This window comes from Eptatretus burgeri, chromosome 5 (genome assembly GCF_056783735.1).
Source record: "Eptatretus burgeri isolate ZD-2024b chromosome 5, Ebu_testis_v1, whole genome shotgun sequence".
In the NCBI taxonomy this organism is placed as follows: Eukaryota; Metazoa; Chordata; class Myxini; order Myxiniformes; family Myxinidae; genus Eptatretus; species Eptatretus burgeri.
Window position 1 is genome coordinate 64158481 of NC_140965.1, and position 13350 is coordinate 64171830.

General features: G+C 42.1%; 1 protein-coding gene across 7 annotated transcripts in view; it reads left to right on the forward strand.

The window, feature by feature from the left end:
- Positions 1 to 13350, forward strand: part of LOC147026564 (E3 SUMO-protein ligase RanBP2-like) — a 128654-nt gene that overhangs the window by 99834 nt on the left and 15470 nt on the right. For 4 of the 7 annotated variants that reach the window (XM_085882111.1, XM_085882115.1, XM_085882113.1 and 1 more), the window contains 7 exons: positions 712 to 792; positions 1624 to 1893; positions 2540 to 2620; positions 2838 to 2914; positions 3119 to 3263; positions 5553 to 5602; positions 5746 to 7090. In XM_085882111.1, the coding sequence (XP_085738237.1) occupies positions 712 to 792; positions 1624 to 1893; positions 2540 to 2620; positions 2838 to 2914; positions 3119 to 3263; positions 5553 to 5602; positions 5746 to 7090 (2049 nt within the window). The remainder of the gene's footprint in view (positions 1 to 711; positions 793 to 1623; positions 1894 to 2539; positions 2621 to 2837; positions 2915 to 3118; positions 3264 to 5552; positions 5603 to 5745; positions 7091 to 13350) is intronic. The other 3 variants (XM_085882114.1, XM_085882117.1, XM_085882118.1) reach the window with 2 other exon arrangements.

Consider the following 13350-nt stretch of genomic DNA (forward strand, 5'->3'; position numbering starts at 1 on the left):
TATATATATATATATATATATATATATGTATATATACACACACACACACAGATAATGTTTCGGCGTGTCTGTCGTGTTATAACTTGAACGGATTAACAGATTTCAATAAATCAAACTACGGTGCATTCAGGGAACTCCCGGGAAGGTTTGTGATGATTTTTTTTTAATGGTTACACATGGCAAAACTACAAACGCCAACTTGCAACGCTGGTTATCCCTGCACTCGGAATCCTTTTTCTTCTTCTTGCCTTATTGATTCGCCATCACAGCAAAACTTGAAATTTCCGTCAGCAAAGCAACGGGTCTTATATTCTAGTGTAATATATATGTCAATGTCTGTTCTTTCTTTGCTTCCTTATCCAGCACACTGGTGATGCCATTGTGCTTTCACCAACATGCCCCTTCTCAGCCTGGTGGATTGTTTTCATTTTCATTTTTATTATAATTCCATTAGCTAAAAACTTGGTGAAAGCACTATGTTAATGTAAATGAGTAAGTACTGTATTGAAGGATGGAAAGGATAAAGGAAAGGTTTGCTGAGTCGGGGGAATGCACTCTTTCAGCTGTCCCATTAAATAATCAGCATTTATAAAATTATTTGTAAATTATTCCAATCGTAATGAATCGACGTTTTAGTTAATATAATTATTCTTTCCCTCACTGCCTGGAAATGATGTATTCTTATCACTGCCTTTTACATGTGGCTGTTAGCCAATGATTTCAGGCTTTTCAAAGCTAACCCAGCTGCCTTCTGGACATCCTGGGTTCCCAATGCTAGTTCTGCAACCACAGGTACAGAGATCTTTAGGTGATCTGACTTCGTAACCAGCATGGAGTGCTCCACTATGGGAGTTGCCACAATCAACAACCCCTCCCACCCCCACTTTCCCACCATTATTTTTCTCTCACAACTCTATGCATATAATAGGAAACAATAGTTGATCAACAGAGGTGACAAAATGTTTGTAATCAATGGATATGCAATTATAGTACATGCTGTGTTTGGGAGTGCCTCTTTCGATTGAGTTCCTCAAGATATATTTTTATTTTCTCACCCATAATAGTTTGTAAGCTTTTGCAATTTTTCTTGTTTGTGCTTGGCTGTTCAATCATATGCATGACTTTGCTCTTTTGTGCTTAGATAAGTTCCAATTTTATATGTCTGCCTTCTTTGCGATATATTTTGTTTTGTTGCTTGTATTGCTGAGTTATATGCATGATTAAGTTAAATTTTAAACTTTGGCAATCTCAAGTAAGAAAATTTGCTGTATGAAATAATAAGGTCAGTGCTGGAAGACTTTTAATTGGGAAACAGTGAAGTAGGGACTTTGTATATTCCAATTTATTTATTTAAAATGTATTTATTTATAGACGTACACAACAAATATAAATTGCATTTGTCTGTTCATTGGAACTAGAATATGTAATTGTAGCAGCTCCACTTCCTGGTGTTCATGATTTTTCTGAAAATGGGATTAACTAAAATCTTCTCTCCTTTAAACGTAGCATTATACAATGTCTAAAAGTGGATTGTTCAACTGCTTTTGTCGTTTTTCACTGAATTCATATTTAATTTAATGTCAAATTCTTCTCTCCATTCTTCTTACATTCTGGGTTTTGCAGATTCTGATCAGGGTGTTTCCAACCAAGGAGAATTAAACCTCAACCCATCATTGACAGATAATGTTCCTGAAGTACCTTCACCAAATGTCATTGATGGTCAAAAGGATCTTTCTGCCAAGGAAGAAGTATGTGCAAGTGATGTTATTGTCGAAGTTGTCTGGGAGCTTTTGCCAACGGCAGAACAGCGAAACCTTGCTGAAAGCCTTCAGCTGCCACCAACTTTCTTCTGCTACAAAAACCAACCGGGTTACATCAGTGACTCTGAGGATGGTAGGCTTGGCTTTTCCTTTTGCATGCGTTTTTATTTTTGCTGCGGGATTTGTATGTTTTTTTTTTTAACCATCTGTGGTGTTGGCAATTCTGGTACATTTATAGTGGGTAACCTTTCGTATGAATGAATGAATGAATTGATGATGTATGAATGCAACTTTCTGTTTAAGATAGCTGAAATAATTTTATTCCCTCATTCAGAAGCAATCTTCATTGTCTGTTTTTTGACAAGTTTTGAAACTTTTGCACACAGTGCATTTCACACAACTTCCAGGAAGAGTTGCAGGCCAATCATTCCATTGATTCGTTTTAGCCAGGAGAATAGGAAGTGGAAAATGGAAAGTTCTGTAGAAATTGAGGATTATAGTTTGCATGGTAGTGGGGACAGAACGTGAATGTTTGGGATGGAATGTGAATGTTTGGGACTTGTGGAGGGATCTTGATGGGATGGAGTGGTGGAGATCAAACTCTGCTGCATTTGCAGTGTTTGAGGTAATACTTTACCTCCATTGTCATTCAAGCTTCGCTGGTATTTCATGCAATAGATACTGTTTTGCATCCCAATCAATGTTTTTGTTGTGCTAACTCACTACCTAAAATGAATTATCCTTGATGTGTGAATCTTGTTTTATTTTATTTCATATAGACTATGAAGATTTTGAATCTGCTGTGAGAAAACTTAACGGCAAGCTCTATGTGGAAGATTCAACCTGTAGGAAGAAGCACTGTGAGTGTTTTTTGTTTCAGTGGATGGGGGTGGGGGGAGCTTGGTGGGTTTGACTGTTTTTGATTTTGATTGATTTGTTTTTTGAAGAGAGAAAATATAAATTGGTGGTAAAACACTGAATACAAATCATATTATTTGAGATTCTAACCTATTCATTTTGTGTATGTGTTTGAGAGTCTGATGATGTTTGTGGGATGTGCTTCTTTTTTGCTTTTAGCTGGAGCTACTGATTTATCTTTGACCACTGAGAAAGTGGAGACCACTAACTCACTGCAGAAAGATCATCCTCCTGTGGTATTTGAGAGAGCTGTACAAAGGATACCTTCTAAAACTCAAGATGACTTTTTAGAGAAAAAAGCAATGTGTAAAGCTGTTGGATAGCTTATAAGTGATAAGCCCATGTTGTCATTTTCATTGCTTTGCTGTGTTGGGCAGCTTTGGAAATATTTTCACAATGCTGTCTCATTTCATCTGCTATTATATATTTGATTCTTGCAGGAGAGCTTATGCAATGACGAAAATGCGGTCAGCAGTACTTCTGCTTGGAGCAGTAAATTGGCTGCTTGCAACACCAGAAGCATTGGACAGGCTTTGCATGCTGTGCAGCTATCATTTGAGGAGGCTGTGTCGAGTTCTGAATTTGGTAAATCTGCATTATGTTTTTTTTAGTCGACACACAATCCATCCATCTATCCATCCATTGGGACCTCTGTGCAGAGCGTTGGTGCTGCCTGCCTAAGCAGTCTCCTTGGCTATTGGGTGCAATACTGGACTACTCCGACACAGGATACTCCGCTACTCCGACACAGAATACCAGCAAGCTGGCACTCATTTTGCCGACCTCGGAAGGATGACAGGCAGAGTGAACTCCACCTGACATTAATTCAACAGCCGAGTGGGATTTGAGCTCAGGATCCTAGGATCCCAAGCCCACCACCCTAAGCCAACACCAGGCATATACACAATGTTGAGTTGGTAAAACAAGTTTAGCTGAAAGGAATGAAGTTTCTTTCATAAAAGAAGAGTAATGTTTTGCAGGTGTTGGTAATTGTTAACCATTCTTGCTTATCTATAATCGTGCGTGTGTGTGTGTGTGTGTGTGTGTGTGTGTGTGTGTGTGTGTGTGTGTGTGTGTGTGTGTGTGTGTGTGTGTGTGTGTGTGTGTGTGTGTGTGTGTGTGTGTGTGTGTGTGTGTGTGTGTGTGTGTGTGTGTGTGTGTGTGTGTGTGTGTGTGTGTGTGTGCGCGCGTGTGCGCGCGCACTTTCTTCACTCGTATAATCAAATTCCTGATCATCATACCTTCAAATCATTGGAGACATTGAAATGCTCATAAACGCCTAGAGATGCCAGCATTTATGGCTTTATTTCATTTCCGCACATGCCATAACGTCTAGACTCTCTGAAACTCAGCTGAATAACAAATATCATGCTATACAGTACTATATCGTTTTTAGCCGGATCTCTCAATGGTGAAGAATCACTTTAAAAATTAAATAATTCTCGTATCCAGATCCAGATTCTTATCTTCACCAAAATCGAATCAATTTATCCTTGCCACACACCCAACATGTCCACTAAGTTTCATCCAAATCTGCACACAACTTTTTGAGATGTCCTAGTATATATCAGTTAAGCCCTATCTCTCAATGGTGAAGAATCACTTTTATAAAATCAAATAATCCTCGTATCCAGATCTGGATTTGGATGTTCACCAAAATTGAATGAATTCTTTCTTGTCACACACCCAACGACTTGTCCACCAAGTTTTGTCCGAAGACGTCCACAACTTTTTTAGATATCATATTAAATATCGTTTTTGGCCCTATCTCTCAATGGTGAAGAATCACTTTAAAATTCTCATAGCTGGATCTTCACCAAAATCTAATCAGTTCATCCTTGTCACACAACCAACCTGTCCACAAAATTTAATCTGCATCTATCCACAACTTTTTGAAATATCCTGCACACAAACAAACAAGCAGACAGAAAGGGGTGACAACATAACCTCCTTCACCTTCGGTGGTGAAAGTAAAAAATTTGGGAAGGTGGGGGTGATTTAATGGTCATAGAAAAAATCATGGTTTTGGATGGGAGATGACTTGAGATGATGGTGATCAGCTGTCTTGAAGACCTGGAGGGAAGAAGAAGATTGAAGGGAGTGTGGAAGGTGGTTCCATAGTTGGGCAAAAAGAGGAATAAATGAGTGGAGGTGAGCAGTGTTTCTGGATTTAGGCAGTTTCACTGGGAGGGGGTTGCTGGTGGACCGTGTGCGTCTTGCAGACATTTGGGGAGTGGGGGGTTGGGTGAAGGACGAAGCACGGAGGAGAGGGCAGAGGGTGCAGCACCAGAAATGAGCGGAAGGCAGACCTCACCAACCCGTCGGTGATGGTGAAGTGATAGGTCTCTTGTCAGCTTCATCGTGAGAGATTCCAATGATCTATTGAAAAGGCATCATTGGTGGATGTCATCGATTGCAATGCTGTCTCACTAGCCTGTAAAGGTTACAATGCTGTCTCCCAGCGGCGAAAATCAAATGAGCCACTTATCCCTGCACATGTCTTTAAGTCAGGATTCACAAAGTCCTAACATTATGCAAATACAAATGGAGGTTTATTCCTTGAATCTAATAATACTTGCCTCCCCTCACCCCCTCCCCCCAAAGCTCACCCTTCCATTTCATGAAGTGATCACTTTAATATTTTAGTGTTGTGAATTTTTATTTTTTGCTTGATTGAAATTCATACAAGGGAACAAACTAATTTTGTTGTGGTTGTCAGGAACAGTATTTCTTTTGTATATGGGATGCCACATGATATGGAGACTGACATGTAGTTACACATGAAATGGTGGATCAAAATTTTTGTCCTCAACTTGGTCGGAAATAAATTGATTTCCAGCCAATCTCTCATGTAAAGCACTTATTTTTGGACAGTCAAAGAAGTTGCTGCAAGCCACCAAGTGGATACAATGGCTGAACCCCAGGTGAGAGTTGTGCCTGTATTGAAATCAGTTCTGCTTGAAGTGCCATACTGCAAGTTTTGTTAAAATATAGAATAATGACTGTAAATTTAATGAAGTAAGTAAACTTTTGTTTCTCTCTTTTTTTTCTTTTTTTTATGCTTCAGAACGACATAATCCACAGTTCTGATGAACGGGGTGATATACTAGATTCAACATCAAAACCCCGAAAGCCTCCAATGGTTTCATCTTCCTCAAGTACTCTATTTGGTGATACAATTGGCGCTGAATGTAGTATGAAGGCAACGTACAAACCTTGTGGTTCCTTTGCCTCAAGTTCTGCCAAACACACAGTTGTTGAACCTGATGTGCAAACTTTGCATATCAAAAAGGCTGACAGTACGCCAAATGTGGAATTGTGTTCCTTGGAAAATAATTTTGTTCAGGCTTCCAAGTTGAATCCTGAGGAAAATAACATTGTGTCAAGTTCATCCGGACAAAGCAAAGGCATCACGACAGACAGCCACATAAGTGGCCTTGATGCTCTTTTTTTCACTTCAACTACATGCAACAAAGTAGAAACAGGACTTGGGCCGGTTGCTGCAAGTCCTGATTCCACGACAAGCATCTTGTCTGTATCAGAGATTACTTCATCTTCAGATTCTTTATCAGCTCAAAACACCAAAATTAGAGAAACTCAGTCAGCTCACATTGAGTCTTGCATTGTGGATTCTGCTTTATCTTCATCCTCCACTTTGTTGACTTCATCATCTGCTCCTTTAACGACACCAAGCCCTACCTCAGCGTCACCTGCTGCCCTTTCTCCGGCTAGTGCTTTGGCATTGCCTGCGGTGGCTCCTCTGGCCCCTGACTCGACGTCACCTGTTGCGATGCCTCTGTCCCTTGACTTGACATCTGCTGCGGCTCTTCCGCCACCCGACTTAGGGTCACCTGTCGGGCCGCCTCAGCCCCCTGCCCTGAGGCCTGTTGATGGGGAACCTCTGGCCCCTGCCTCGAGGTTGTGTGATGCAGCCCCTTCGACCCCAACATCGGCATCATCTGATGCGGCATCTCCGACCTCTGCCTCAGGGTCGCGTGATTTGGCGACTCCGACCCCCGCCATGGGGTTGCATGATGCAGCGTCTCCGGCTCCCGCCATAGGGTTGCGTGATGCGGCGTCTCCGGCTCCCGCCATAGGGTTGCATGATGCAGCGTCTCCGGCTCCCGCCATAGGGTTGTGTGATGCGACGTCTCCGGCCCCTGCCATGGGATTGCGTGATGCGGCGTCTCCGGCCCCTGCCACGGGGCTGTGTGATGCGGCATCTCCGACCTCCACCACGGGGTTGCGTGATTCGGCGTCTCCGGCCCCCGCCACAGGATTGTGTGATGTGGCGCCTCCGGTCCCCGCTTCAGGGTCATCTGCTGCTGAACCTCCGGTCTCTGTCTCTGTCTCGGGGTCGCCTGATTCATTCGAGCACAGTGACGGGACAAATTTCAATCTCCAAATTGCTGGTAAGTTGCCTATTCATGGCACTACATGGAATTAAAAAAAAATTCTATTATGCATTTTGCAAAGCACAAATTGTCATCTCATATAATTAGTTGGTCATTTAAAATTACATGTATTGTGTAACACTAATTACGTAAAAGATTTGGGTGAAAAAAAGCATGTGGTTGAGTTGGCACAAAGTGTGGAATGAACATTTCAGTTTTTCATTGAAAGATTTATGTCATTGATTGCACGGGCTCCATTGCCGATTTTTACATTGGTGCTGATTTGATGTGCTGCTTCTGGAGTAAAATTTAATTCCTGATTTGGGGTTGGGGATCGGGGTGATTGAAATTTTTGGTTACTATTAATTTGGGCCCATTTCACGCAGTCGAGTTATTGTATTCACCAAACATCATGTGAGCCGTCTTCTTTTGTTTTTTGGTGTGCAACCTGATTTCTCACGTCAGATTGCTCTCTGTTCAGGTTCACTGCAAGCATATTGAACTATGAACTGAAATTGGTTATAAAATTTTATATTTGATGGACGATTGAAAATTTTCCTTTTGAAGCTACTCACATTCCTGCTGTTTGAAGTGCAAGTGAGCTCTTCGTGCAGCTGGAAACACCAAAGTTCACCTTTGTACCACCATGACCTATAAAGCTAGAAATAGGCACTCTTGGGTTTCTTGATTGATGATAATAGTTAGCAGCCTATACTCTGTTCAGAGCTTCTGGGCTATCGTAGCCAGTCATGAAATGTTTCTCAGCTAGAACCAGTGCTGGATGGATCACCACTCTTATGCAAGATACACAACTGAAGGTGCAGAATTTGCAATTCGTGCAGGGTGCCAGAGATAACTTGCCACCTCTTCTTGAAAGACACTGTGTGTTCTCTGACATCCACTAACGATTTCCTTTCGATGGACTGTGCACACATTGTTGCTAAACACCAGGATCATCATTTATAGCTGAGTCAGAATTCAAAACCATACCTCAATGCAATTCTGCCAGCCTGGGTTTCTTGATGGCACCTGTTAATGTCCAAAATTGTATTTAAATGAAAGATTGCTCAGTTTGACTGTGATCACTCAACCCATGGAAGACCAGTCAAACATCCTGAATGTGTATCAACCTTGCATACTACTTTCCCTTGCCGTAGCTGATTAATAAGCCACGTGTAATTACCCCACGCGCATGAAGTGAAAAGTGGGGTTTAGCAATTGGTTCATGTCTGTCTGTCTGTCTTATAATTTCATGATCGAGGAACAACTTATTTAAATCGAATGTTCTTTTTTTGAACATGAATAGGAACACCAGTCTTTCGTTTTACTGTACGTTGTCTCTGAATTTGTCCTGATCGCACATGCACAGAGAAGAGAGATTTTTTTTCACTCTGTCTGCCTGCCAAGCAGTCAAACAAAAATTGAAAAACATTCCGAACAGGAAACGTACTGTTGTAAAGGATGTCATAAAGGACCCATGTAAAGGCCCAGTCACACCTTGACGTTTTAGCCAGCAATGGCAACGTATTAAAATGTATGTAAAACGCTGGCTTACGTTGAACTTAGCCTATAGAGGTCCCTTTCAGTGCACAAAATTTTGAAGGTCAAGGTCAAAGGTTAAGGTCACTTTGGCGCAAATCAGAGGAGTCGACGAAACCCTTATTTTTTGAGTAATTTTGATCGGATCGTCTTCAAACTTCATAGGAATATAGTTCATGGTTTGGTGCTCAGCTGATTAATTTTTGGTGGTGATTGGTGGCCTTGACCTTCATGGTTAGCACCTCAGGTCAAACATATTTGACCCCAAGGTCAAATTTTCAAGTTTTAGGAACCATATCGTGTCGTACCTCAAATTGAACACCTCGATGAGTGCTTTCTAGATATGTCAAGATATATGAGACGTTAAGAGACGCTTTCTAGATATATGAGACGTTATGACGTCATTTGGTGACGTTATGAGGCAAAAGCATATTTTTCATGGTTACTCTGTAGAACGATTCTCATCGGAATCTCTCGTAGGCAGATATTCCTCAAGGAGTCGCTCCTGGTGGATAGCAGCTCTGTTCACCTCAGTGTGACCTTAAATAAGTCACACATGGTCACCTTTTGGCAAGATACGGGTCACCCTGTGGGTGACATTGGTTTATTTATTTATTTATTATTTTATTTTTTTACGGGCAGCCGCGTTCCCCATTACGGGTTACAACGTACGGGCTTCCGGATAATGATGACCGTGTATTCTAATAATTTCTCGATTTATGCGCATTTATAGATAAACACAATGCCCCAAGTTATGATCGTTTTCGTATTAGATGGTGCATAAATTTCGGTAACATCAGAGTGCTGGTATGCTCCGAAGCAGGAAGTAAATTTTTTTTTCGTGTATTCTAATAATTTCTCGATTAGTTATGTGCATTTATTGATAAACACAATGCCCCAAGTTATGATCGTTATCATATTAGACGGTGCATAAATTTGGGTAACATCAGAGTGCTGGTATGCTCCAAAGCAGGAAGTAAATTATTTTTTGCACGTTTTTTTTTTCTCCTCTTTCCTCTTCTCTTTGTGTTTTTCCTTGCGATAAAAGGCAAAATCAATGCAAGCGATAATTTGTGGATTGCAAGTAAACATTCCATATGGACACGCACTACTTCCGCATCGTGATGACTGACTGTATTCTAATAATTTCTCGATTTCTTATGCGCATTTATAGATAAACACAATGCCCCAATCCAGTCGTCGTTTACGAGAGTGAAGGAACGGCCTGTGTGGTTGTTGTTTCTGGCACGCGGTTTGAAATTTTTTTTTTTTTTGCATGTACGGCCACGCATGCACGGGCATGTGAGAGCGAAGGAACGGCCTGTGTAGTTGTTTCTGGCATGTGGTTTGAAAGTTTTTTGTTTTGTTTTGTTTGCACCTACGGCCATGCACTAGTATGATGAAAGAATATCAACATCCCTTCATTTTGTCTGTTGAGCAACAGTGTTTCAATGGAAAAATGAAATAAAACATGAATTATCTGAATTCCCGGCAATTGACGCTTTCCTGGTAAGTATTCTTGCAATTTGCATTGACCAAAGCTTGATGTACTGTCCAAACTGTCTTTTATCTAAGATAGTCATAATAAAATAATATTAACATCTCTTATATTTTGACTGTGGCAATGTTTTTACAGTTGTAAATTAAATGAAATGAAATCTCCATTGAAACACATACATGTAATCCTTCTGTCACTATGAGTCGCTGGCTCCAGAGTCACAAACTTCATCATTACTTTCAGCCTCATCATCGTGCAACAATGTCTGTTCTTGTTCAACCAAGTCTTGTAAACTTCTTGGGAGTGCATCATGGGTATACCTCACTGACACACATCTACCGTCTTTCATTGTCCATCCATGGTTGGTGGGATTTGGGGGTGCATCTGGCTTGTCATAGTTTAGTAGAATGTAAACTTGGTAGTTAACTCGCGTCACATGCAGATTGTGAGAATCTGGATCTGGTGGGATGCGGGACGTGGACTTGTTTTTCATCTGACCCCACTTCCGTGCTCTGGCTTCACCTAATGTTTTACTGATTGTGTCATTATAGATGTGTCTAATAGTGAATGTGGCCATTTGCTGAAACACCTCTTCTGTCACTGGAAGTGTTTTGCCAACATCTTTCAAAAGATTGCGTGCTTCCTGAGTTCCTGTTCCTTTTTCATAAACTGTGTTTTTCCCATGTCCATAGAAGCCAGATGTTGTATCAGATCCACTATGGATGTGTAATGGGATTAATATTTCAGCTACATCATCAGAGCAAAGGTCTCCGCAGCTGATGATTTTGTCTTTCCGTTTGATAGCAAGGGTGCCCTCCAGTTGATGTGCAACATATGCAGAAAGAATCATTACATGTGTCCTCGGCATCAATCACGACTGTCTCCTTTTTCCTGCTTTTCGGATTTGCGAATAGATGAAGAACAGCATTGTGTCCGCCTCAATGTGACTACATTCAAATTCTTCCATCCTTTCTCCGGAGGAGATGTTCCAACAATTTTGCCTGATGGAGTACACAAAGTCAATTTCTCTGATTCTTTACATGCTTGGTGAACTCATCCTATAGAAACTTTTGCAGCCTTTGTTTGTTTCCCTGATTGCTGAACAGCACCTGGAAGTTCTTTGTGGCAGGAAACCTATCTGATGTTTTCATGTACACATTTCTGGACCCATCTCTATATGCTGTCGTGGATTTACGACGCTCATGCTCACTGTCTTTGATGGAATTTTCCACACCATAGGCATCATTTACAAAAACAATCTGGCTTGCAGATGGGTCTCTATCCTTTCTTGCTTGCAAAGTGGATGTAACGACATGCTGCTCTGTCACATGCTGCCAGACCTGATCTGACCTTACCTTTCCCTATGTTTGGTAGTTTACAAAGGGGATATGCATTGTGTAGGGTTCAGGTCAGTTGTTTTTTTCCCCCACCTTCTCCCTGTTTCTGTCTTTTGCTTTAAAACCACAATCAGGGGTGCACGCCATAACTGACCACCAATAAGCGAGGCACCGTGCACACCACCTCATTTGTGAATACGCGCCAAAATCCAGTTCGAATTGTGCACCCAAACTCAACTACCTCTAACATGCTCTCGTGACAACCACCTTAATAACTTCACCACACTGGATAAAATTGCACATGAACTTTTTATTTCAAATTTATTTTTAAACCACCTCATACAAGCTCGCATTTCATTGCTCACTCAAATCTCAAGGCTCGCTCGCTAAATTCTCACAGTTCAACCACCCCGCCCCAGCCACAAATGCCACAGCTACCTTCACACCACAAGACTACAACAACCACCTTTCAATCACCGTACCTCAGCCAACACTTCCGTCTCAACGCCGATATTCTACAAAGTGCCATTCCCACCTTGAACACTGCTTCAGCCACCATCTCAACCACTCACCTTTGATTGACAAGAGGAACCACCGTCGTTCGAAGCTGCCCCCATTCGGAGTGCCATGACCAGCCAAGCTCGCTTCCATCTAGCGCCAGTCTAAGCTGGCATTTCTGCTGTTCCTCTCTGTCAGCGGTGACCATCGTGCTGCCCGGGGGGCCATCCACGACTCTCCAGGATGTTTGCACTGCCAATGGGGAGCGATGCATACTGCCCCCACGGTAAGTTGGGAACTCGACTCCATGACCAGTCTAGAGGACGAATGACGGCCCAGCGGATGCAGAGGAAGCTGGTGAGGTCTGTAACCATTGAGCCCTGGCGAGCTTCAAACGAAGTTGGCGGTAATTGGCCTTCGCAAGGCATGACCGCGTCTATGGGAATTGGACTCCGCCTCGCTTGGGGGCGTAAAAATATTCCACTGGCAGCTTCGAACAGGCTCGGCTCTCGCGCTCTTTGGAAATCCCTCTCCGGCTTCAAACACTCTCTCTCTCTCTCTTTGGACAATCGTGCTCTGGTGTGCTAATGGAGTATGCTTTCATGGCTGGTCTTGAGGTGGAGTAACATGGGAAGAAGTGGAGCGCAGTGTCCTAATCATCCTGCCACACAGCGACACCCCGCTATCCCTGTACCAGTTCTCCCTTGCCTTTCCCTCGGCACTGGAGAGCATGGTTCCGTCGGGCTGTGTGCGGTGAGAGTTGCCGTGTAATAGCTCCCCTTTTTAGGTCATCTCTACCGAGATAACCTAATAAAGCCAGACCAAATGTCCGTCCGTAATTCCGTCAACAATTTTTCTTTCTGATCTTGATGAAACTTAGTATGTGGGTCGAGGTTGATGAGTGTTGCACAACGATATAACTTTTGCCTGGGTTCAAGGTCAGGGTCAAGGTCGCGAGGTCACGTAAGTTATAAAAATCGCCATTTTCAAAACCTTTCTAGTCTGCCATTCTACAAGATATTCGGCAACTGTTTATTGATTATGATAGTAAAAAATATTATCTTGTATCTAACCGGACAGATTTTTGAATTTCCGTCCCGTTTGGCCGCCACGTAACCTGGAAGATGGTCAAAAACACCTCCCGGTACAAAAAACTTTTTACTTCCGATGTTGATGAAATTTGGTATGTGGGTAGAGGTCGATGAGTGATACCCAACGACATATTTTTCCCGGATTTGAGGTCAAGGTCACGAGGTCACGAAAGTTGTGAAAGTCGCCATTTTCAAAACCTATCTAGTCTGTCATTTTAGGAGATATCTGGCAACGGTTCATCAATTATGATAGTAAAAAACATTATAGAGATGACCGTCACCCCCACACAGGGGTAATTTTTCTCACCTTTCTTT